This window comes from Hylobates moloch, unplaced genomic scaffold, assembly GCF_009828535.3.
Source record: "Hylobates moloch isolate HMO894 unplaced genomic scaffold, HMol_V3 SCAFFOLD_13, whole genome shotgun sequence".
Classification (NCBI taxonomy): Eukaryota; Metazoa; Chordata; class Mammalia; order Primates; family Hylobatidae; genus Hylobates; species Hylobates moloch.
This window is the reverse complement of record NW_026652288.1, coordinates 75637654-75663338: the sequence shown is the minus strand read 5'-3', so window position 1 is coordinate 75663338 and position 25685 is coordinate 75637654. Positions and strand designations below refer to the sequence as shown.

Here is a 25685-nt window from a genome sequence, read left to right as displayed (position 1 = left end):
TTTCTTGTACATTATTGCTCACTATTTAGAAGCAGAAATGACAACAAATCTCATTAGCAAACTCAAATGAAAAAGTCAAATAATAAATCATCAAAAACTATAGGACTAAGTGGACTATCTATAAGGAGAAAAACTATTAAAAATGTTCATATTATTTTAAAATTATAAATAAGTGTAAACGATATTTTAAATGTTAATTCACTTTAGCTCAGTTGCTGCTTTTAAAGTATTTCATATAAATCTTAGTGAAATATCTTTTGAGACTTCATAAAATAACTTTTAAGTTTGTCTGAAAAAATAAACACCTTGCAATTGTTAAAATTCAGCAAGGGGTAAAGAATAAAAATTCATATAATTAAAACAGTGTGGAACTTGAGATAGCATTGCCTGATTGTTTATTGAAACAAGATGGCACAAAAGCATGGAAGATTGTGTGTGTGTGTGTGTGTGTGTGTGTGTGTGTGTGTGTGTGTGTGATGGCACAAAAGCATAGAAGATTGTGTGTGTGTGATGGCACAAAAGCATAGAAGATTGTGTGTGTGTGTGTGTGTGTGTGATGGCACAAAAGCATAGAAGATGTGTGTGTGTGAAGAAAGGTTCACAAATTAATAATGAAGAGGTAGGTTATTTAATAATTTATATAGAAAAGTGTCTGTTTTTAATCATATGATAAAATAAAATTTAGAATGAGTTCCATGTGAAAACTAAACATAAGCCTAAAACAAATTTAGCTGCATATTTATTTTGTATCTGGCTAGCAAAGGCCTTTCAAGCCACAGATAAAAAGGCATAAGTGACATAGGTAAAAATCTACACATTTTCTAACATAAAAATAAAATATGTTTTCACATCAAAAAACACTATAAACAATTAGAGGACAAAAGTGGGTAAATATCTGATAAAGATGTGACGTAGGGAAAGCAATTTCAACTCATTTAATCAAGAAAAAATATCAAGACCTCTCATAAGAAGACATTTAACAGAAGAAACTAAAATATCAACATAATTATACTCATTAAAAATTCCAGGAGCAAAATGCAATTTAAAGTACAGTGGAACATAAATGCTGAATAATAATGTAGAAAAAGATGAAACCTCATAAGTAAGAAATGAAATGATTAACAACAAAAAATGAATGCTTTTAATTTAACATAAATTAGCATTAGAGTACACATTTTGGTGAGAATATTAATCAGTAAACAAATTCTGGAAAGCAGTTTGTCAATAGTTATCAAAGACCCTAAAACGGTAAGTATACTCAGACCCTAGTGGTATTTAAGAAATGTGCTGAAGAAATAAAATCATAAATAAACATAAATTAGCATTAGGGTTTATTGTATAATCATATGTATGACAAAAAATATTGAAACAACTTCTGTTTTTAACCATGAAATAATTTTGGTATACCTATACAATAGAATATTTAGCTCTAAAATTTTTGTTTTGATTTCTTATTATATAGAAAACAAATCACAATACATTTTTTAAAGGTTCAAAAATGCAGTACTCAGTTTGGACCCATTATAAATGTGTATGTGGAATTCTATATTGATACGGTTATATGGACCATGAATGTAGAATTAGAAATTATATGGAGAAAAATTCTAAATATTCTTGTTTGAGCCATTATTTAAATTAGTTCATGATATGTACATGCTATGTCAGCAGAGTAAACTTTTTTCCTACCTATCTTCAATAGATTTACGATCCCCAAAACAAGAGATATGAAGTACCAGTACCGTTAAACATTCCAACCACCCCAATAAGTACTTATGAAGACAGACTTTATGATGTTGAAATCAAGGAAAATCCTTTTGGCATCCAGATTCGACGGAGAAGCAGTGGAAGGGTCATGTAAGTAATTGAATTATTTGATATAAAGGATATTTTAATTTTAGCTTAGGAAGGGAAAAGTAAAATGATTAACAGCCTTCACTGTCCTAGAGTAGCATCACACAAAAAAAATTAAGTCGTGTTAAATAACTTTGCTCATTTTAATATTTCTAGCTAAACATAGTCCATGGGACTATTTTAAAGGATTGGCCCACAATTTTATCTACACTTTGGAGGTGTTCAATTTCACTATTAGTATCAGACTCTTCTTCTAATCAAGTTGAGAACCAAAACCAAAACCTCTTTTAAATAGCATGATGAGTGTTGATAAAAATAAGTATTTGGAAACAAGTGAAGTAAATGTTTTATTAAAACTGTTGAAATAGTTTATTGGTGCTTGAATCTGATAGAATTAATAATTTATCTGCCAGGTATTAGTGAAAATACGTTACAACACATAAGTCCAGATATATTTTTATGTTACAATGAATACATTTAATTTTAAAATTGTAGTCTTTATTTTATTCAAAAGATCTATAAACTACAATATATTAAAATATACTTTTATGTAATTTAAGTTTGCCATGCCATTCCTTAGATGATGTTATCAGGTTGTTTTCTGGTATTGTCAAGATATGTACAAATAATACCTAAAACTATATCTGGATTATTTTAATAATTTTGTTGTTATGACAATATTTTTGTTCAAAAACATGGGAAGCTAAGTTATTTTATAAAAATATCCTGGTGCAAGGGCATTATTTATTGTCATTTAACGAGCATTATTCTCGATTAGTTTTCCAAAATAATAAATATAAAAAGTTAAAATATGCCCAGATTACTTGTAATACTTATGCTTCCTCTCCTTGCCAATGTTACTTTCCTTCCTCTTTATGTTCTTCTTGCAAATGAGTTGAATAATAATATGTTTCTTGTAACACATTTCTTCATACACAGCTATTTTTATGAACATAAAATAAAGGAAGAGAAACACAATTGGGAGTAGTAATTGGAGAGAGTTCAACATTTGAATATCCGTTAAACTTAAAATTCATTATAATATTGATTTATTTTTATTCCATATGTAGAAAAAAATGTATTGTGATTATCTCAAGGGAGCAGGAAAATTGAGAACTTTTAATTTCTAGGTCACACGTTACTAAGTCATTTATGATTTTATATTAATTTTATTTTTAAAAGGAATACTTGTCTAAAGAAAAACATGTACAATTATATTATTTATATTATGATTCTCTTGTAAGTATATGAAACATATTTTACATATTCCTTAACTTAGCTAAAATAAAAAATGTATTAGATTAATCATCTATTTCCATTTGGTACCTGGGTATAATTAGGAATATAGAAAAAATATTGATTTTTAGATAATCTAAGAAAGAATTACCATTATTATTTGTGATACTACTTTGCATATATTTTGACAGACATAGCTTTATTTTATTTTGTTTTCAGCTGGGATTCTTGGCTGCCTGGATTTGCTTTTAATGACCAGTTCATTCAAATATCGACTCGCCTGCCATCAGAATATATATATGGTTTTGGGGAAGTGGAACATACAGCATTTAAGCGAGATCTGAACTGGAATACTTGGGGAATGTTTACAAGAGACCAACCCCCTGGTGTAGGTACCAACATGTGACCACTCCACGAGGCAACTAAGACCATGAGTAGAATCCAAGCCACTTCTTTATAGGCCTGTGCTTTAGGATTGAAGTAATGACAAAGGCATTAGCTAGAGATCTCCAGAGCAGCTATAGCAATTTTCTGAGAAACAAACCCAAAAAGTCACCATAAATTACAGATGGAAGTAGAGGAGTGGATGGATAACAATTTGCTTGACTACTGTGAGAAGCCAGGCTTTGACTCAATACCTTAACTGTTTCAAATGCATACAAAGAATATGCTGATTCTGTATTCCCTGTCAAGTTTACCTTTACTCCAGCTTTTAGAAAATAACTGCCTAAAGTTTTCCTTGATTGTTTTTTACTTCTCAGGTACTGATTTGATCTTTTTTCCCTTTATAACCCACAGATGCAGTTGTGTAATTTTATGTGGCCAAACTGCTAATTACATCTTTACAATGTGTTTTTATATACTCATGACACTTTTTCCAAAGATTTGCCTTGTTAATGCAACACATTTTATGAATATTTAATGTACTGTACAACAAATGATATTATCTATAATATTCCAAACATATCATAAAAATATATTTTAATAAAAATTATTCTATTTGTATTTTTCACATGTGATGTGTACTTAAAAGGATATACTCAGTACCATACTATAAGTCTGTGAACTGTTGTAAGCATTTTTTATTGTTAGGTGCTCAAACAGCTTGCATTTATATCATAATACTCCAAACTTAGGTTATTGAAGGCTGTTTTCTATTAACACTAACTTGAAAGAATACGTTTTACCAAAACTGATTTCTTAAAATCCCTTCAGCATTTGTACAGATATTATTAGACTAATATGCTTTTGATTCTTGATATCTAAAATTACTTTCACTAATAATTTTGTATATTACTAGAAATAAATTACTATAAAATCTATTTCACTGGTAATTTTATATATATTAAGAATCAAAAGTATATAATCTAATAAAATCTGACTATGATTACAGTATGAAACAATGAATTAAATATTTTATAAATATAAAACTTTAAATGTTTTATAAATATAAAATATATAAACAAGATATTTTCTGGACAGTTTAATTGTATTCATCACTTTTATCATTTCTAGGACATTTAACTATGGAAAAAATACCAATTTATAGATAAGTTAAACATATAACCTTTGGAAATAAACCAAACTACTCTAATGGCAATAGTATTCTATATCATTTAATGTGCAAGCATTTGTAGTTGTTACATATTTGTATGTTAATACAAATATGTACATATTTGTATATTAATTTCTATTAATATACAAATATTATAGAAACATATTTGTAAACTACACGAAAGCAGGAAAAATTTAAACAATTATTTTCCAGGGGGGCACATTTATTTTAACTGAAGCGTAGTTTAAGGTTGGAAAACAGGGAAATTTAAATATCAAGTCTCGATTATATAATAAATTTTAAAATAACATTGATTAAATTCACATGCTATTGTTACTTAAAATATATTGTGTTTAATTTTCATGTTTCAGTACAAACTTAATTCCTATGGATTTCATCCCTATTACATGGCTCTGGAAGAGGAGGGCAATGCTCATGGTGTTTTCTTACTCAACAGCAATGCAATGGGTAAAACAATCATTTGCTGAATGTCTCTTATTTATGTGACTTTTTCATAAACTAGTATACATAAATAAAAATGGCATCTTATTTTGGATTTCCAGATGTTACATTCCAGCCAACTCCTGCTCTAACTTACCGTACAGTTGGAGGAATCTTGGATTTTTATATGTTTTTGGGCCCAACTCCAGAAGTTGCAACAAAGCAATACCATGAAGTATGATTGCATATTTCTTTTAAAAAAATTAAAAATTTTTATAGCATAAAGTAATCCTCTAGTTCACACATGAATTTTTTTTTAAAGGTAATTGGCCATCCAGTCATGCCAGCTTATTGGGCTTTGGGATTCCAATTATGTCGTTATGGATATGCAAATACTTCAGAGGTTGAGGAATTATATGACGCTATGGTGGCTGCTAACATCCCCTATGTATGTATATCAATTTTAAAACAATGTTAAATATGGAATATGTAAAAGTAGAATGAAATAATTAAACATGTGTACTTTAAAATTAATTTAAGCATTTGGTTATAATGCATAGTTTTTTTTACTAGCACCTATGTATTGGATATGAGATTTATATACAGTGTCTTTGTCAGACTGATAAAGGAGAGGAAGAAATACCATTCCTTTTCCTTTTCCCTCCCTAATTCTATCATGCTGTGTTGTGCTAAACAAGTCACTGTGCACTTGATTTCCCCTCAGAAACTCCGGGTTGTACAGGCAGTCACTATGTTCTCTTCATGTTAAAGTTCACAGAAATATGTATCGTCAATAAGATAAGAAATCTGTATCATCAACCAGAGAACAAGTTGGAGGTGGAACTAATTTTTTTTGCCCTGGAATAGATAATAGTTGTAATATATAATACAGATTCACTCAATATTCAGGAAGCTAAATATTCCAAAGTATCCAGAAATGATCAATCTCTGAATTTCCTCATTTCTGAGCAAAATTAAGGGATCCTAGGGATGCTGCTGATAACACCTAAACATTAAAATATAGAAGGCTTGATATATAACAGTTTATTCTAAGAAAAATCAGAAAAACCTCATTATAAGACATTGGTATTTATAGTAGGGTCCAATATTGGGTTCCTGAATAACTAGTATAGGAAATTAATTATATATGTTGACAATACAGAAACATGCAAGTGGAAATTTATTATTTAAAAGGAGGTATACATTATTGACCATACTTTCTATAACACATAGAAGAAGAAATTGAGATAATGTCAAAAAATAGAAAATAATTAACAAATTTTGTATTTAGGCTTAAATTGAATATTCCATGATATAATTCAAATATTTGTTGGTTTAAACATACTTGCAATTACCTATCTTAAAGCAATTCTTGCTTATATAAGCAGGGCTGCTATCCTAAAAATGACTTTGATGGATATTACAAGAACAAGATTATAGTAATTGATGTAATTGGTAATACTCCTTTTGCCAATATTAGAATTATTTGAAATTATCCAATATTTGCTGTATAGCTCCCAGAAACAGCAACATCTCTTTCTGTATATACTGTACAAAAGTCCTATTTGTCATTTAACCTAATTTCATAGTATCATAAATCCTACTGCTCAGTGTTTTTCTGTTTCCTTTGAGGATCACATAATATATACCAATTTAGAACAGTTTTTACCTCTAAATCAAAATGACTAACTGAACCGTTGACAAAACAGAACATTTACGGAAAGTTGTTCTTAGAATACTTTACATCTTTACATGCTACTTTTATTCCTTGAACACTAAACCACTTAATTCTTTTTAGGATCTAGTGAGGAGGAACTCAAATTTTCATATGGCTGTTACTTTTATAAGTATGATAAAATATGATACACTTACTATTTTGTATTTTTTCCCTACTGTGATGATTTTTTGTATATTTCAGGATGTTCAGTACACAGACATTGACTACATGGAAAGGCAGCTAGACTTTACAATTGGTGAAGCATTCCAGGACCTTCCTCAGTTTGTTGACAAAATAAGAGGAGAAGGAATGAGATACATTATTATCCTGGTCGGTACTTGGAGTTTATCTGAGTCTTATTTCTTGTTTCCATTAATTCACCTAAAATAAGGGGGGGGGAATATTTCAAAATAGAAAGTATATAATTTTGGGTAATACAAATCTAAAACTCTCTTCCTTTAGCAGTTCATTTTATTTGCATGGGTTGTGATCAGCTACGTTTGTATTTAGGTATATCCCTAGAGATTTAAAACCAAAGCTGAGTTAAAGGCAAGCTGTTTTCTGGTTATCATCCAAGCTACAAATTGGCCTCTATTTATGGGAGTTATCAAAATGTAATGGTAGATTTTCTATTTTTATACAATTATTAGTTCATTCTCTGGGATTGCTTCTGATGTTTCTCATATTTAAAAATTTGCCTTCAGATTGGTGATTCAGTGAGGATAATTTTTTTATCACTATCTTATAGGAAGTAAGCTAGGTAGCCAGATATCTCACCATAGAAATAAAAACAAAATAAAAACCTCTACTAATCTTGCTTGAAATGATAGCTGATGCATTTCCAAGAGTCCTTAGAATTTCCTTCTAAGAAATTTGGAAGGTAATCTAGCTAGAACACTGATGTTTATATCATTTGTCATTTCATGTGAGAGCACATTATTATGATAATGTAGTAACGAAAACTTATGCTTCATAATCACTGTCCAAGTTGTTATGCTTTTTTCCTGTGTACCTTGTTTATATTTCATTTTAATTTTAGGATCCAGCAATTTCAGGAAATGAAACAAAGACTTACCCTGCATTTGAAAGAGGACAGCAGAATGATGTCTTCGTCAAATGGCCAAACACCAATGACATTTGTTGGGCAAAGGTACTAAATCGATAGCTTGAAATAGAATAAATACAAAAATTATATTTCAATGAAAGTTTCCTGACATTTGTTGGGCAAAGGTACTAAATCGATATCTTGAAATAGAATAAATACAAAAATTATATTTCAATGAAAGTTTCCATTTAATTAGTAAAAGTTAAAAATGTTCAGGAGAGCTATACAGAAATGTAATGATTTAATAACTAATAAAATAATGTATTGTCTTTGGTTCAATCCAAATTATTAGACACAAAGAAAGAATTCATATAAGTCACATGTCCAAATATGATTTGTTTCATCTTTAAGATATATTTTATTATATTTATTGGTACCACTTGTAATTTATTATAAAACTACCATTAGTAAGATGGCTATTCATTATTCTGTACTGCAAGTTATTTAAATGTTCACTTCTCCTACAAACATATTGTTAATAGTAGCAACAACATGTTTTGACAGCTATACTTACAGTTAAAACTTAGATCATGAAGTATAATTCACTGTATTTTATATAAGCAAGTATATTCAGACCTGATATATTAATATATTACAAAAATATTTTGATTTGGCTTTTATATAAAGCAATCAAGAAAAAAATCTCAAAGTAAAAACTAGAATGAACAATGATAAAACCCTCCAAAAAATCTATGATGAGGGCCGGGTGCGGTGGCTCACGCCTGTAATCCCAGCACTTTGGGAGGCCAAGGTGGGCGGATCATGAGGTCAGGAGATCGAGACCATCCTGGCTAACGCGGTGAAACCCAGTGTCTACTAAAAATACAAAAAAATAAGACGGGCCTGGTGGCGGGTGCCTGTGGTCCCAGCTACTCGGGAGGCTAAGGCAGGAGAATGGAATGAACCCGGGAGGCGGAGCTTGCAGTGAGCCGAGATCGAGCCACTGAACTCCAGCTTGGGGGACAGAGCGAGACTCCATCTCAAAAAAATAAAAAAATAAAAAAAAATCTATGATGAGAGATACAATTAAATGAAATGTGAGAGGCTTTTTGAATCTTGGGCAAAAATTAAGACATTAGTGATTAAATCTGCAAAATGCAAACATGTTCAATAAATGTTGATTGTATTGTATCAACATTAATTTCCTGGTTTTGATAAGTTCACTATTGTTATATAGCATGTTAACATTAGAGAAAGCTGAGTGAAGAATATAGACAGAGCTGGGCACAGTGGCACATGCATGTAGTGCTTGCAGTTTGAGTGGCTGAGGTAGGAGGATTGCTTGAGCCCAGGAGGTCTAGATCACCCTGAGCAACATAGGGAGATTTTGTATCTACAAAAAATTTAAAAATTAGCTAGGCATGGTGGTGCATGCCTGTAGCCCCAGCTACTTGAGAGGCATCTTAATCCAGAAGGTTTTTTTTTTAACTTCCTACTTTCTCCTCATTTTGTATTTCTACACATTTTGTCAGATTTCTACCATTTCTCCCCTTCTTTTAGAGCACTATTCTCTACCATCAGCTAATCCCTTGTAAATAATTCCTTTTTAATGGATTATTTATATTTTTATATATGACTTTCTAACTTCTACAATATAGATCCAAATTTCCAGAGCTTTCAGCAAACTGAATTTCATCTCTGTTTCGTGTGTTTCTGGTCAGAGTAGAAGGAAAAAAAATGTTGGTAGGCAATGAGGTCAGGCTGGGAATAGTGGTGGGATGAAGGCAGAGGAGGATTTAGTACTAATTCCGAAAATCATTGGGATGTTTGACTCAGCATGACATTATTCAGTCAGATCTTTTCTTCCTTTCAAACAAAAAGATTTATTGTTTTTAGTTTTTAACCCTGGAGTCATTCTAGAAATAGTTCTAACATACTATATTAAATTAAATTTAACTTATATTTTTCATATTAGTTTTTGACCAGAACCTTTTGGTTATATGTATTATTTTCAAAATCACTAACTACTGTAAAGGTTGACAATGCTATTTTGTATTTGCCATATTAAAGAGTAGACTAACATGGAAAATGGGAATAGTTTGCAAATGATATGTGTGTCAATAATAATGATATTTGAAGGGATTACAGATCTGAAGACTTTGAGTTAATAATATGCCCCTAATACTCCATTACACTTCATTTACATAGCAATCATATCATGCTGACTATGTTTTGATCGGCTTTTCCTCGTCTTGTCTCTTGTAGGTTTGGCCAGATTTGCCCAACATAACAATAGATAAAACTCTAACTGAAGATGAAGCTGTTAATGTAAGTTTTACATGGGCTAACTAAACAATGAAAAGAAATTCAAAACTTAGACTTGATTATTTTAATCAGTAACTAAATTTGAATGCTTTTCTTTAAAAATAGATGACCATTTTATCTATATCAGACCATATTTAGATCAAATTTACCTAATTTTCCTAAATAACAAAGTATCGGTTAGCCTATTAAGCAATTTTGTATTTTGCTTTATTTAATCCAAGCAATCATTCTTTTATTTAAAAAATTATGGCCTGGCACGGTGGCTCATGCCTGTAATCCCAGCACTTTGGGAGGCCAAGGTGGGTGGATCACGAGCTCAGGAGATTGAGACCATCCTGGCTAACATGGTGAAACTCCATCTCTACTAAAAATACAAAGAAATTAACCAGGCATGGTGGTGGGAGCCTGTAGTCCCAGCTACTCGGAAGGCTGAGGCAGGAGAATGGTGTTAACCCAGGAGGTGGAACTTGCAGTGAGCCTAGATCGTGCCACTGCACTCCAGCCTGGGCGACAGAGCGAGACTCCATCTCAAACAAAACAAAACAACAACAACAAAAAATTATTACAGTAATAACATTTAACATTAGATCTACCGTCTTAATAAATGTTTATTCATATAATAAATCATTGTAAACTATAGGGACAATGTTGTGCTGCAGATCGCTAGAATTTATTTACCTTGCATAATTGAGATTTTGTGCCTATTTCTTAGCAAGCCCTTATTTTCTTCCACTTACAGTCCTGGGCAACTACCATTCTACCCTATGCTTTTATGAGTTTAACTGTTTTAGATACTTCATGTAAGTTGAATCAAATGTCATTCGTCTTTCTGTTACTGGTTTATTTCACTCAGTATAACATCCTAAACATTCATTCATGAAAGCAAAAGGAATGAATGAGATATTAAATGCAAATGATAACCAGAAGGGAACAGGAGTGGCTATAGTTATATCAGAGAAAATAAATTTTAAGTCAATGACTGTCACAAAAGACAAAAGAAGTCATTATATAATGACAAAAGGGCCAATTCATTAAGAAGACACAATGATTATAAATATTTTCTCCCAACATGAAAGCACCTAAATATTTAAAGCAAACATTAACAGAACTGAAATGAGAAGCAGCAGTGCAATAATATTTGAAGACTTTGTTACCACACTTTCAATAATAAATAGAACAACCAGAGAGCAAATCAACGAAGAAACAGCAGTTTATAACAACACTATAGGCCAGATGGACTTAACAGACATAAGTAGAACTTTCCACCCAAAAGCAGCCATATATACATTCTTCTCAAGTGCCCATAGAACATTTTCTAAGAGCAATCACGTGTTAAGTCACAAGACAAGTCTTAAAAAGTGTGAGAAGATAGAAAACACACCGTTTATCTTTTCCAGCCACAATGAAATTAAACTAGAAATCAGAAAAAGAGGGGAAATAAGTAAATTCACAAATACATGGAAATTAAACAACACACTTTTGAACAGCCAGTGGAACAATGAAAAGATCAAAAGAGAATTAGAAAATTTCTTTAGACAAACAAAAATACAAATACAACATAGCAAAACTTCGGGGATGCAGCAAAAGCCATACTAAGAGAGAAGTGTATAACAAGAAACACCCATATTAAAAATAATAAAAATCTCAAATAAATAACCTAACATTACCTCTCAATGAATGAGAAAAAGAATAAACTTAAAGTTAGTAGAGGGAAGAAAATAAAGATTAGAGGAGTAAAAATTAAAAGAAAAATACAAAATAAATAGAAAATATCAACAAAACTAAGAGTTGGTGATCCTTCTTTTAGCCAGATGAATTTATAATCATTAAATTATACAAGTTTAGGGAAGTGTGAAAAGTTCGGGAGCTTAAAACTTACCAAAACTACTTCTAAAACGGAGTCAAATAATTGAACCTACTGAACTATGTCATTGAGGAAGAAAGTGTTATTTCAACTTGAGTTCCACCCACTATTCTTGAGAAATACTGTGTACCATTAGAGAGAAAAGCATGGATTTTTATATAGGTGTTGGAGGACAGTGTCAATTTATGTAGAATGGCTTATGCAGAATCCCTTGGGATTCTCTTCCACAAAAGGTATCAACAGTGTTGGATTACATGTACCTGATTGATTTTCTGGATATAATCAATGATTTTATTTAAGGGATAGAAGCAGCTACGTAGTAGAATAAGTTAAACTAAAAAATGAATTATGTAAAGAGCAGAAATGAAAATTAATAAAAAAGATCTGGTGCTACCATTTGTTATTAATTATCATACGGGAGATTCTTGCATAGAAAATATTCAGTATAATCCCACCAAGCCTTCTGTCCTTATGAGTAAAATGTAATTAATGGGTAAGATGATAAAATTAAGTCCCTTTCTACTCTTAAAGATATTCATCATAGGCCAGGCGCGGTGGCTCATGCCTGTGATCCCAGCACTTTGGGAGACCGAGGCGTGTGGATCACCTGAGGTCAGGAGTTTGAGACAAGCCTGACCAACATGGTGAAACCCCGTCTCTACTAAAAATACAAAAAATTAGCCGGGCGTGGTGGCGGGCATCTGTAATCCCACCTACTCTGGAGGCTGAGGCAGGAGAATCCATTGAGCCTGGGAGACAGAGGTTGCAGTCAGCCAAGGTCGTGCCATTGCACTCCACCCTGGGCAACAAGAGCAAAACTCTATCTTAAAAAAAAAAAAAAAAAAAAAAAATCCATCATACGTATTTTGTAAATCTCTGTATTCCCTACTCTCTGCATTTTCTTTATGTCCTCCGATATCCTGTTCATGGAGAAGACTGTTAAGGCAGTTACAACAGAATCTTAACATGTGCCAAAAAAGCATCCAGGTTGTCATGTCATTTTTTTGAGACATACCCAATTAACTTAGCTGCAGGTCAATCTTTTGCTAACGCACGGTTACTCTGACACTGGAACTTTGTTTCGACTGGCAAGTAGGGAATATTCTTAGTAGAGATTGGAATAAAACACCTCTTCTCTGCTGGGATGGGAAGGGTTAGATGTGAGAGACAAAAAAAGAAGCAGTTGATTAGGGTGGTGAGATGGTTCTGGGAATTGAGAAAGCTATATAAAAATAGGCTTTATACTACGGCCCTTTGCTCTTTCATTGTGCTTCACAAAGGTAAACCTGAAGTATGGGCTCTGCAGTAACAGAGAAAAAAAGCTTCCCCATTACTCTAGGAAGCACTAAAAATAATGCTTTTGTGGGTTCTGAACTGTTCTTTTATAATTCACATAGGATTCCAAGATGGCTCTATTATCTCCACCGATGTCCCTCTTTACTTTATTAAAGTGTTGAGGAAGAAACCACACACATTTATGTAATTAAGGTTGATGTCAGTTTCCTTCATTATCAGTCATACATGACTTGTGAATCTGTCAGATACATTCAGATTTGTATGTATATAATCTCTCTTAAGACTTTCCACATGTGAGCCTAAATTTTGGTTTTACAGGCTTCCAGAGCTCATGTAGCTTTCCCAGATTTCTTCAGGACTTCCACAGCAGAGTGGTGGGCCAGAGAAATTGTGGACTTTTACAATGAAAAGATGAAGTTTGATGGTTTGTGGATTGTAAGTAAGCTTTGAACAATCTATGTTTTAAGTTATTTATTGTGCAGTGATTATGCAAAATTAGTACTTGGCTCAAATAATGTCAACAAAATATTTTATTTGAAAGCTAGTCCACTTTTTTCTCCCACAGAACTTTCCTATGCAAACGACTGCTAAAGTTAAGTTTTAAAAATTAAATTTGTGTATGGATGCTATTTCCTGGACTTTTTCAATTTGCAAAATTCAAAAAGCAAAATATTCTATATATTAATAAATCCTTGTAAATATTTACTTCACTTTTATTTAATATAGGAATAAGTCTCAGGCTTAAATAACCATTAGTCCTTTGTATGAGAAATAAAAATTTCTTAAATTTGGTAACATTGCCTTTTAAAGTTTCTTTTTTGATGTAACCTTAAAATGTTAGTAGTAAGATATTTAATAATATATTTTTTGAGATAGCATAAAAATAATTTACTTTGCTACAAGTAAATGCTTAATACAGAAAATTTTATGTAATATATTTCAATTTCCGGAGGTGAAATTTTTTACTTTGTTGACTTTTCCAGTGTAAAGCATTAATTTACTTATTTTTTAAATTGAAGAAAGCTTTATACAGTTGTCACTATGTGGAAACTTTGTAGATATAAGATTGTATAAAGCATATATTTTGTTAAAAAGTTCATGGAACATCTATGTTTATTAGATGTATCAATTGGTATACTATAAGGGATTCTCTTAAGTATATTCCTGAGAATGACACCTGGATCCAGAGAAAATTATCTTTTTCAGGTGGAGGCAATCCATTTTAAATGGTAGCTGACTTATTTATTTAGATCATGATTCTTTTAAATATGACTACTGAGATTCTGAGATATGTACTCAACAGAGATACTTCTTGAAATTATCTGCATTTGTAAACTATTAATATATCTTATACTTTTAGCAATAAAAGCAATTGATATCAGGCTCAGGGCAGGAGTAGAGGGGAAGGAGATGATAGGGCACATATTATTATAATGCTATGTCTTAAAGATATGAAAATAAACAATTTTTATGGGTATAATGCGTAATACAGAGAAAATAGAACATTTTATTTTTCAAAAGGAAACTGATTGAAAAAAGCAAACAATGAGATAAACTAATATCATTGAGATGTTTCACAATTTTGTTTGTTTAGAATAGTGAGTATATATAACATTGTTCAAATATGTTAACCTACTTACTTTTTGAACTAACTCTTTTCAGAATATACGTTGTAAATTTATTTTTTGTTTACCTTTTTCTGTCATCTTTTTTTAAGGATATGAATGAGCCATCAAGTTTTGTAAATGGAACAACTACTAATGAATGCAGAAATCAGACACTAAATTATCCACCTTATTTCCCAGGTACAATATTGTTGGTATGCCTTTGATATTATCATGTTATTATTATATATTAATAGGTATATAACATAAACTGATATATATCGTTAGCTATATATAGAATATATATATATATATAATCAGTTTGATATATATAGAATGTAGGGAATAGGATTCACATACCCAATTTTCACTACCCACCCACACACTGGACCACACCTTGACCCATTACCAATATTATTTAACACTATTTTGAGAAAAAAAATCAAGGAATATATTTTATCTACATTAACACAATTCTAAATTTGTTTGAAGTTGTTATTTTGGTTTGCTTAATAATTTTCCCAGATTCAAAAAATATTAAATACTCTTTAAGAGAAAAAATAAAATTATTTTGAAAGGAAGTTTTTACAAGTGTTTCTTTACTAAGGATAAGGGAAAGAATACGAACACTTCTCTGTTTACCTTTGACATAGAAGGAAATGAAGATGAATGTGATATTTCATATTCATCATCATTCTCTTATGCAGGCAGAAAACGTCACAAACTATTAGCATATAAAGTGATGGCAAAACTCTGGAAAAAAATCTTAAACTGAGAAAATGTGGATCAAAAGACAGTGTTATAACATTTGCCTAGCCCTTAAACCCTGGGCTTTATGATACCAAGTGAATTTTTAATAAAACCCTAATCAGTGTTTTCCATCTATATGCACTAGAAAGAGTAGACATTGAGGAGTGTACTTATTTTTCAGGTTTTTATTAATTCATGTAATTCAGTTGCAATTTCAGGCCATTTTAAGTTGATAACTCACACAAAGTATACAAATGGTTAAAATATACATAGGTTTTATAAAACACTGATTAATTTCTTTGTCAAGGAATACATAATTATGAGTTACACGTTTCATTGTAGGGCACTATATAATATATTAATATATTTTCATTGATTCTTTCCAGAACTCACAAAAAGAACCGATGGATTACATTTCAGAACAATTTGCATGGAAGCTGAGCAGATTCTTAGTGATGGAACATCAGTTTTGCATTACGATGTTCACAATCTCTATGGATGGTCACAAATGAAACCTACTCATGAGTAAGCAATGTTCTGAATTATCCTCTCCGACTCTTTTATTCTTTGGATCTTACATTTAATGCTATCATTTTAACAGTCCTGACAATCTTCTCTTGCGTCTCTTTACTTCCCAATTGTTCTCTGTAACTTCATCCTTCATAGCATTTAGAAAAAATGTGTTTCTTTCTATCTAATTTATCTAAATATCTTTATTGTTATTATTCTAATTTTTATACTATTCCAAAATGAATCCTAGACCATTTTTATTTTGTTTCTATGTGCCTAGCATAGTGCCTGGTCAATTGTAGGTGCTCAATAAATAATATTGGATTAATATTAATAAATGAATTAATAACATATAATTTGATATCATTAAGACATAAAGCATCAAACATTTGGCTAAATCTGTTATTTAAATTCATTGTCAGGCCAGGCACAGTGGCTCACGCCTGTAATCCCAGCACTTTGGGAGGCTGAGGCGGGCGGATCACTTGAGACCAGGAGTTCAAGATCAGCCTGGCCAAAATGGCGAAACCCCATCTCTACTAAAAATACAAAAAATTAGCCAGGAGAGGTGGTGCAGAGCTGTGGTCCCAGCTACTCGAGAGGCTGAGGCACAAGAATAGCTTGGACCTGGGCGGCAGAGGTTGCAGTGAGCCAAGATTGTGCCATTGCACTCCAGCCTAGCAACAGGGCGAGACTCTGTTTCGAAATAAAAATAAAAACATAAAATAAATAAATTCATTATTAGTAAATTAGAGCACTTTTAATGAACTTCTCAAATATTATTGATCATACTAATTATCTGCATTTTTAACAAACTTTTATGTAAGGCCAGTGATGATGGAATACAGACCATTCACTGAAAATCAATTCTTTATTAGCACTTTCCAATACAAGTTTTGCAATGATTGAAATCTTCTGGCCAGGCACAGTAGCTTATACTTGTAATCTCAACACTTTGGCATGCTGAGATGGGAGGATCACTTGGGCCCAGGAGGTTGAGGCTGCAGTGAGCTGTGCTCCTACCACTGCATTCCAGCCTGGGCAACAAAACAAGAACCTATCTGAAAAAATAAATAAATACATAGAAATTGTCTATAATTCTGGGTGCCAATGTGGTACTCACCAGCCATATATGGCCATGGAACAATGTGTCTGGTGTGACTCAGGAGTGGAATTTTAAAGTTATTTAATTTTAAGTAAGTAATATACAATAATTAAATATGAAATAATAGATAATTAGTGGCTACCATATTAGACACTGCAGTTGTAGATCCCTGGCTTTTGACTACACATTATAATCACTTGGAGATTTTCTTTTTAGGTTTTAGATTTTTTTTAAGTGTCATGTGCACATAGTAGGTGGGTATATATATTGGGTAAGTGAGGTACTTTGATACAAGCATGCAATACACAGTAATCACGTCATAGAAAACAGAAGTATTTATCCCCTCAAGATTTATCCTTTGTGTTACAAACAATACAATTACACTTTTAGGGTTTTTTTTAAAGTATACAATTAAACTCTTATTGACTATTGTTGACTATCATCCTGTTGTGCTATCAAATCGTATATATTATTCATTCTTTCTAACTATATATATAGCACCCATTAACCATCCCTGCTGTATTAGTCTATTTTCACTCTTCCATAAAGATACTACCTGAGACTGGGTAATTTAAAGATGTTTATTTAAAGACTGGGCAATTTAAAGAGGTTGAATTGACTCACAGTTCTGCATGGCTGGAGAGTCCTCAGGAAACATACAATCATGGCAGAATGTGAAGGGGAAGCAAGGTGCATCTTACATGACTTTAGGAGACAGAGATAGTGATGGGAGAACTGCCATACTTTAAAACCATCAGCTCTCATGAGAACTAACTCACTATTACAAGAACAGTATAGGGGAAACCACCCCCATGATGCAATCACCTCCCACCAGGTCGCTCCCTTGACAGGTGGGGATTGCAATCCCTGATGAGATTTGGGTGGGATCACAAAGCCAAACCATAACACTTGCTTTCCTCTCACCCCCACACAACCCTTCCTAGCTTCTGGTAACCATCCTTCTCCTGTCTATATACATGAATTCAATGTTTTGCTTTTTTAAAATTTTTAGCACCCACAATAAGTGAGAACATATGAAGTTTGTCTGTCTGTGTCTTACTTAATTCATTTAACATTTAATGACTTCCAGTTTCCTACATGTCATTGCAAATGACAGGATTTTTTTCTTTTTTATAGCTGCATAAGACTCCATTGTATATATGTACCATATTTACTTTATCTAATCATCTGTTGATGGACACTAAAGTTGCTTCCAAACTTGGCTATTGTGAACAGTGCTGTAATAAATATGGGAGGGCAGATACCATTTTGATATAGCTTTCTTTTGGATGCATATTCAGCAGCAGGACTGCTGGATCATATAGTGGCTCTGGTTTTGGTTTTGGGGGAAACTTCAAACTGCTCTTCATAGTGGTTGTATGAATTTACATTGTTACCAACAGTGAAAGAGCATTCCCTTTTCTCCACAGCTTCAACAGCATTTGTTACAGGCTTCTTTTGGATAAAAGCCATTTTAACTAGGGTGAGATGATATCTCATTGTAGTTGTGATTTGCATTTCTCTGATGATCAGTGATGTTGAGCACCTTTTCAAACGCCTGATTGCCATTTGTATGTCTTCTTTTAAGAAATGCCTATTCAAATATTTTGCCCATTTTAAAATCAGATTATTAGAAGTTTTTCCTATAGAGTTGTTTGAGCTCCTTATATATTCTGGTCATTAATCCCTTGTCAAATGATTATTTTGCAAATATTTTCTCCCATTCTGTGGTTTGTCTTTTCACTTTGTTGACTGTTTCATCGAGTCTTGATTTTTAATCTGTTCAGACACTCTGTGTCTTTTGATTGCAGTGTTTAATCCAATTATATTCAATTTCATTACTGATAAGTAAGGACTTACTCCCACCATTTGTTATTTGTTTTCTGGTTGTTTAATGGTCTTCTCATTCCTCTTTCATTTCTTCTTATTTCCCTTTTCTCTGGTGTTATTTGATTTCTTGCTTTTTATATTTTGTATATCTGTTGTATGTTTTTTCATTTGCAATTACCATGAGGCTTGTGATTTTTAAATATATTATTATTTAATTGGTCTCTTTTATAGCCTAAGCATCTGACTATTTAAAAATTTTCCAGGCAGTTCTAATGACCATACAGGGTTGAAAACCTCGGTTCTAACAAATAACTGAAGTTGATAAAAGAATAAAAAGCATTTTGAAGTAAAGAGCATGGATAAAATTTCTCACTTAGTAAAACCTACTTATCTTATTTCGAGCAATTAACTCTTAATCAACTGAGAATAGATGAATGTATGACCAAAAACTCACTTGTTCACCAAATCCAAAAATAAAACACTAAGTAATTTTAAGAGTGAACAAACTGGCATTGAACAATGCCTTTTCACTGGGGCAAATGTTTCTTTTGATTAACCCTTCTGGAACACAGTATTGGGGCATAATTATCCACAGCTAAATTTACTTTAACTAAAACTGTAGACATTAAAAAGAACAAAAATATTGAAAGTTGGCTGATGATCTTATTGGCAAAAATTATGTGCTTTGAGTTGAAATTATGTAGCTTAACAAAAATTGAAAAAAAATATTCCTCTTCACGGAAGACAGGAAATAAGTATAATTCTGAAGCACATTACAGAGTCAAACATGATTCTTGACACATTGTGGATGCTTAGTAAATTTAAATAAATTCATCATTATCCTGTTATAATCACAGGTATCAAAGTTGTTTTGATAAGTTCAAGGTAGATACAGGTAAATTTCCAAATAGTCCATATGCAGAGATATTTAAGCATATGTAAGGTCCATTTCCACTTTTAAGTAAAATTATGAGGAGGAAGTCAGCACAATCTTCCATGGAATATCCTTGAAAATGAAATCAATATACATATACTTATTAGTGCTAATTTTGCTCTCGTTCATAAAACTTTTCAGTGCAAGTTTCAACGACATTACTTAAATTGAGTAGATTAATTGGATTAAGTATTAAGTAGCCTAATTTATACAGTCTTAGATTTTTCATATGTTTCAGATACTTTCTTAATATTTTAATTTTTTCAGTTACAAAAAATTGTTGAACTCGGAAAATTTTAGAGATTAAATAATTAATTACATGTATAAAGACCTTGACAAATGTAAAAGAACACTATAAATAAGGTACATGTTACATTTAAGCAAATTATGAAGAGTAAAGTCTTTCTGTTTATCATTGAGGAAAACTGAACAAATTATAAACACACGTTTTTTTCTCAAGTTATACAGACCGTAGCATTTTGTTTTTTAGTGACTTATTTTCTGTCTTACAAACTGCCACATATTTGACATTTAGCTGTTTCTTGCTACTGTGCTCTTTCACTTAACATGAAACAAACAAGAAACCCAACAAAAGAATAGCTTGCATGGGTTCAGAAATGGGATTTAATCATGTTGAGAAATTGCAGATAGTTTTACACAAAGAATCATGGTCACCAATGGCAAATAAAAAAAGCTTCATTTAGAAATCCCGCACAAAAAATTTTGAGTCTTCAATTGCTCTCATCTCTTGTAATTTAAAATTCAATGTTGTACTGAAATAAAGCCTATTCTTCAAATGTAGAAAGAAATACATTTAAAAATCTACTTCAGATTATGGGTTCAAATTTCACACAAATATTCAAGGATTATGTAACTACACATATATTATATTTTCATTTTTACCAAAAGCTTTAAAGATGTTAGGGATTAGTACATACTATTCATTAGAGAGGACTTAGAAAATTAAACATCTTTGACTCCCTCTGAATGCTTAGGTTGTGTTTTAATATATAATTTTTAAATAAGTGCCCAAGAGTTTTGTAATCATAGAATAGAATGGAAAAAGTCAATAGTTATAAATTATTTTTGCAGATATTCTTATAAACTGGGATAATCTGCAACTTGGAAAATTATATTTAATGTAACTTTCTGGAAAAATAAGAGTGCCTTTTTGAAGTGGGGGCATTGTAAACTATAGGAAGTAGTCTCTTGTATTTTTTTTTAAATAAACAAAAACTAGTCTATGAAAAAACAAACACAGTATACCTCACCTCATTCACTAATTTAGAAGTTACTTAAGCTATAGCTGTAACTTTCTATTAATCAGCTGTTCGTCTCCAGACCAGATAGTAAATGCATGTCTTCCAGACATGAGATTCTGAATGATATAGATGAATAGAACATTGATACAGTTGTTATATCAAAATATAAAATTTGAGATATGAATCTATAAAACTCTTTCCATGATATAGTATTTCACATCGTCTTCTTGCTAAAGGAAATTTCAAATTTCATTAATTTTTTATATACTAAAACATAATTAAAATATTTTAGCCTACAAAATACTTGTTATCCAATTTCAAAATTAAAACAGATATTACATTTTCTGATCTAATGGTGACTACTTGAAATGTGACTTGGGAAAATTTATATTTCTAATAAATACTAAATATATAATACTAAATATATTGCCTTCAAAAATAATTCAGTAAAATATCTTTGATTTTTCAAAGAGTTGTTTTCATAAAATTGAGGATAACAATTCTGTAATAACTTTCTTTCCTCTACTATACACCAGTCCATATGCTAAAATAATTTAACACCATCCAATCATGAGAACATCGTCCAATCATGAGATAGAAGTGTTTGGAAAATGTTTATAAATTGATTTCATCAGTAATTAAATATAATAGTCACATTAATTAATTTAACATTTTCTTTTAGAAACTATGACTAAAATAAAGATATTAATTTATTGTAGGAAGGCTAAAAATGTTTTAAATTTTTAAATTTAGTATTCTCTTCACAGATTTCATTTTTGTAATATACATGTAGAGTTTCTGGTTTTACTTCTATAAAAAACTTTTTTATAATGATTGAAGATATATTCTAATTTTTAAAATATATTTCAAGAAAATGCTCATGTAGGCAATAATAAACACACAACAAAAATATCTCTTTCCTATAAGCTGAACTCTCCAATGTCAAGTGGTAACAAAGAACAAACTCTTCTGGCTTAAAGGTGTTTCTCAAGAATAACTTAAACTAAGTTAATTGTGACTGTACAATTTGTAAGATTGAAACACTGTTGGAAATAATTAGAATATATTTACCGTGTTTGAACTTTCTATCTTTAGTGTCGTCAAATACATATTCTGTGTGAGGGTTTATGGAGGAGATTCCTCTTATATAAGAGGTTAGAATTCCCTTAAGAGAAAATTATTATGAAAATACTTCATTTATTTTATAGTTTTATTTTAATTTACAATTAATAATAGTAAATATGGAGTACATTGTGATGTTTTCATACATTATGCAGTGTGAAATGATCAAATAAGGCTAATTAGCTTATTTATCTTCTCAGATGTTTATCATTTATTTGTAGTGAGAAGATTTAAAATTCTTTCTTTTAGCTATTCTGAAATATACAATATATTATCTATGGTCATCTTGCTAAATTTATTCTTCCTATCTAACTGTAACTTTGTACCCATTGTGTGAAACTACTTTATGTAGAATCCTTATCAACCTGATAAGCATATATTCAGCTATTAATTTAAAGCATCAGTAAAGAATTTTTTGAAGTGTAAAATATATAATAGAGAAAAAAAAATCCTCCAGAAACATAATTTTCTTGCATGTGAACACATGAAGAATTTTTTACAACCCTGTCCTTGCAAATAATTTTTATATTAAACTAAACTAATTTTGTTTCCAAATGAACTAAACCCCAAAAATACATTTTCATATCGATTTATAGAATTATCACCAATTATTACTCTTCATATTTATATATTTATTTCTTATTAAATTTCACAAAATATATGTAACATATATTTAAAAGATTAATACTCCTAAATGGCTCTTTTATATTTGTTATGAAAAAATAAAGCAGTGAAGATCATTTTCTTTTACTGGTTTTTTAAAAGAGTGACAATTTAGAAGTAGAAAATTTTAAGTTAACTAACACAATATTGCCTTTATTAGCAAGCGATGGTTCAATATATTATGTCTGTTTAATACATTTTTAGTTTCCTGTACTTTTGACTTGAGACATTTGTTAATTCTGAACTTTCTTGAGCTGCTATTACATGCCAAGCATTGCATTAGATATAAGGGATGCAAGGAAGATTAAAGTATAGCGCTTCATTTTAGGAATCTCAAGGTGTCATGGAAGGAGCTTTATATACACACAAACATAGGATCTAGCTGTAACAAGGAAATGATTCAATACTGTTGATAATGTGTTAGTGCCCAGTGAAGTCTGCCTAATTATGTATTTGTGGTATCTTCTTCTAAGATAGTTCTGCAGCTCTTATTCATATTCAAATTATTTGAGTAATATAAAAATAAAATTTTTATTTCCAACTAATATTAGAGTAAAATGTTATTAATACTCTTATAATGTAATCTGTGTTCAGTCAGAGAGAAAGATAGAGGGAAAAGAAAGGGAGATAGAGGAAAATAGATAAAGATGATATAAAAATAAATTTTTTTTTCTAAAACTAGAACATATTTTAACATGCATGTCATTAAATTCATTCTCCAAAGACTGAGAAGGGAAATAAATCATATGATTTCATTTACACAACCCATTCTGTTGAGATCTTACTTCCAATAGATTCTACACTTGAAATTGAGCAATTCTTTTTAGTTTTAAGACCCAAGAATACTTTGCTCTCTTCAAATTAAACCTTTAAAGCAAAGAGTAGGATAGTAGGCATTGTCTGCACAGTAATATGTACATTAAGTGTTGATATGTTATGGTTGAGAGGCGTTGGGGCAATGAATAGTTAGAGTATAAGCCTTTATTAAAAATACATTAAAGTAAAATAAAAAGCTCAATGTGATGAATTTGTTGATTTCATTCAATTAATAGTTGATTTAACTTGTATTCATTGAAGGAATATATAAAGGCCTCTTAATATCTGCATGTCACTCTGGTAAATGTCGAAAGGGAAAAAGATGTCCTTTATGCTTCTGAAGATTTTATAATTTAATGAGAGAAGACAAACTTATCAAGAGCCAGTTGTAATAACAGACAATATAAGCACCACAAATCACTATTTTTTTTTACAAAAGTAGTCATAAGTAGATATATTTGGAGAAAATATCTCACGTAAAAACTCAAAAATACTTCTCTACTGTATTAGTGCATTGCAGAAGACAACCGGAAAAAGAGGGATTGTAATTTCTCGTTCCACGTATCCTACTAGTGGACGATGGGGAGGACACTGGCTTGGAGACAACTATGCACGATGGGACAACATGGACAAATCGATCATTGGTAAGTGAAAGTCACCATATTTATTATTATTTTTTGTTTTCTATTAGATACTCACTTTTGCTGGTGCTAGGTCATAAAATTTATAAGTCCTCAGAATTTTGTTCTTCACATCATACTTTATGACATATAGCATCAGAAAAAGACAGTGGGCAGGAAGCTGGATTGAAGCTGCTGTGTAGAAACTAATCATCTGCAACTAGTTTATTTTGAGGAAATAGTGTCATTGTTATTGGCCTGAGTTTCCTTGCTGAAAAGGGCAGGAGCTGGCAAAGATAACATCTAGAGCTAATAAAGAGAAATGAGTAGAAATTCTAGATTTCATGGCTATTATTAAAAAGTCAAAAAATAACAGATGCTTTCAAGATTGTTGAGAAAAGTTGACACATATACTGTTGTTGGTAGTGTAAATTAATTAAACCATTGTGAAAAACAGTATGATGATTCCTCAAAGAGCTAAAAACAGAATGACCATTCAACCCAAAAATCCCATTAGTGGTTATATACCCAGAGGAATAGAAATTATCCTACCATGAAGACATGCACAAGAAGGTTCATTACAACACTATTCACAAAAGACACTCTTCGCCAAAGACATGGAATTCACCAATTCACTATTCACCAAAGACATAGAATCAGCCTAAATGCCCATGAATGGTAGACTGAATAAAGAAAATGTGGGCCGGGCGCGGTGGCTCACGCTTGTAATCCCAGCACTTTGGGAGGCCGAGGCGGGCGGATCACGAGGTCAGGAGATCGAGACCACGGTGAAACCCCGTCTCTACTAAAAATACAAAAAAATTAGCCGGGCGTAGTGGCCGGCGCCTGTAGTCCCAGCTACTCGGAGAGGCTGAGGCAGGAGAATGGCGTGAACCTGGGAGGCGGAGCTTGCAGTGAGCCGAGAGCGCGCCACTGCACTCCAGCCTGGGCGACAGAGCAAGACTCCGTCTCAAAAAAAAAAAAAAAAAGAAAAGAAAATGTGGTACATATACACCAAGGAATATATACAGCCATAAAAAATGAGATCACGGCCTTTGAAGGGACATGGATAGAGCTGGAGGCCATTATCTTAAGCAAACTAACAGAGAAACAGAAAACAAAATACCACATGTTCTCAC

At 31.5% G+C, this 25685-nt stretch overlaps 1 protein-coding gene across 1 annotated transcript in view; it reads left to right on the top strand.

Moving 5' to 3' along the window:
- SI (sucrase-isomaltase) overlaps positions 1 to 25685 on the top strand; it is a 95037-nt gene that overhangs the window by 51676 nt on the left and 17676 nt on the right. Inside the window, exons 26-37 of the mRNA XM_032172262.2 lie at positions 1700 to 1854; positions 3307 to 3475; positions 5014 to 5110; positions 5206 to 5318; positions 5406 to 5531; positions 7002 to 7130; positions 7840 to 7950; positions 10111 to 10173; positions 13649 to 13765; positions 15048 to 15135; positions 16071 to 16209; positions 24437 to 24570. Coding sequence (XP_032028153.1) covers positions 1700 to 1854; positions 3307 to 3475; positions 5014 to 5110; positions 5206 to 5318; positions 5406 to 5531; positions 7002 to 7130; positions 7840 to 7950; positions 10111 to 10173; positions 13649 to 13765; positions 15048 to 15135; positions 16071 to 16209; positions 24437 to 24570 — 1441 coding nt within the window. The remainder of the gene's footprint in view (positions 1 to 1699; positions 1855 to 3306; positions 3476 to 5013; positions 5111 to 5205; positions 5319 to 5405; positions 5532 to 7001; positions 7131 to 7839; positions 7951 to 10110; positions 10174 to 13648; positions 13766 to 15047; positions 15136 to 16070; positions 16210 to 24436; positions 24571 to 25685) is intronic.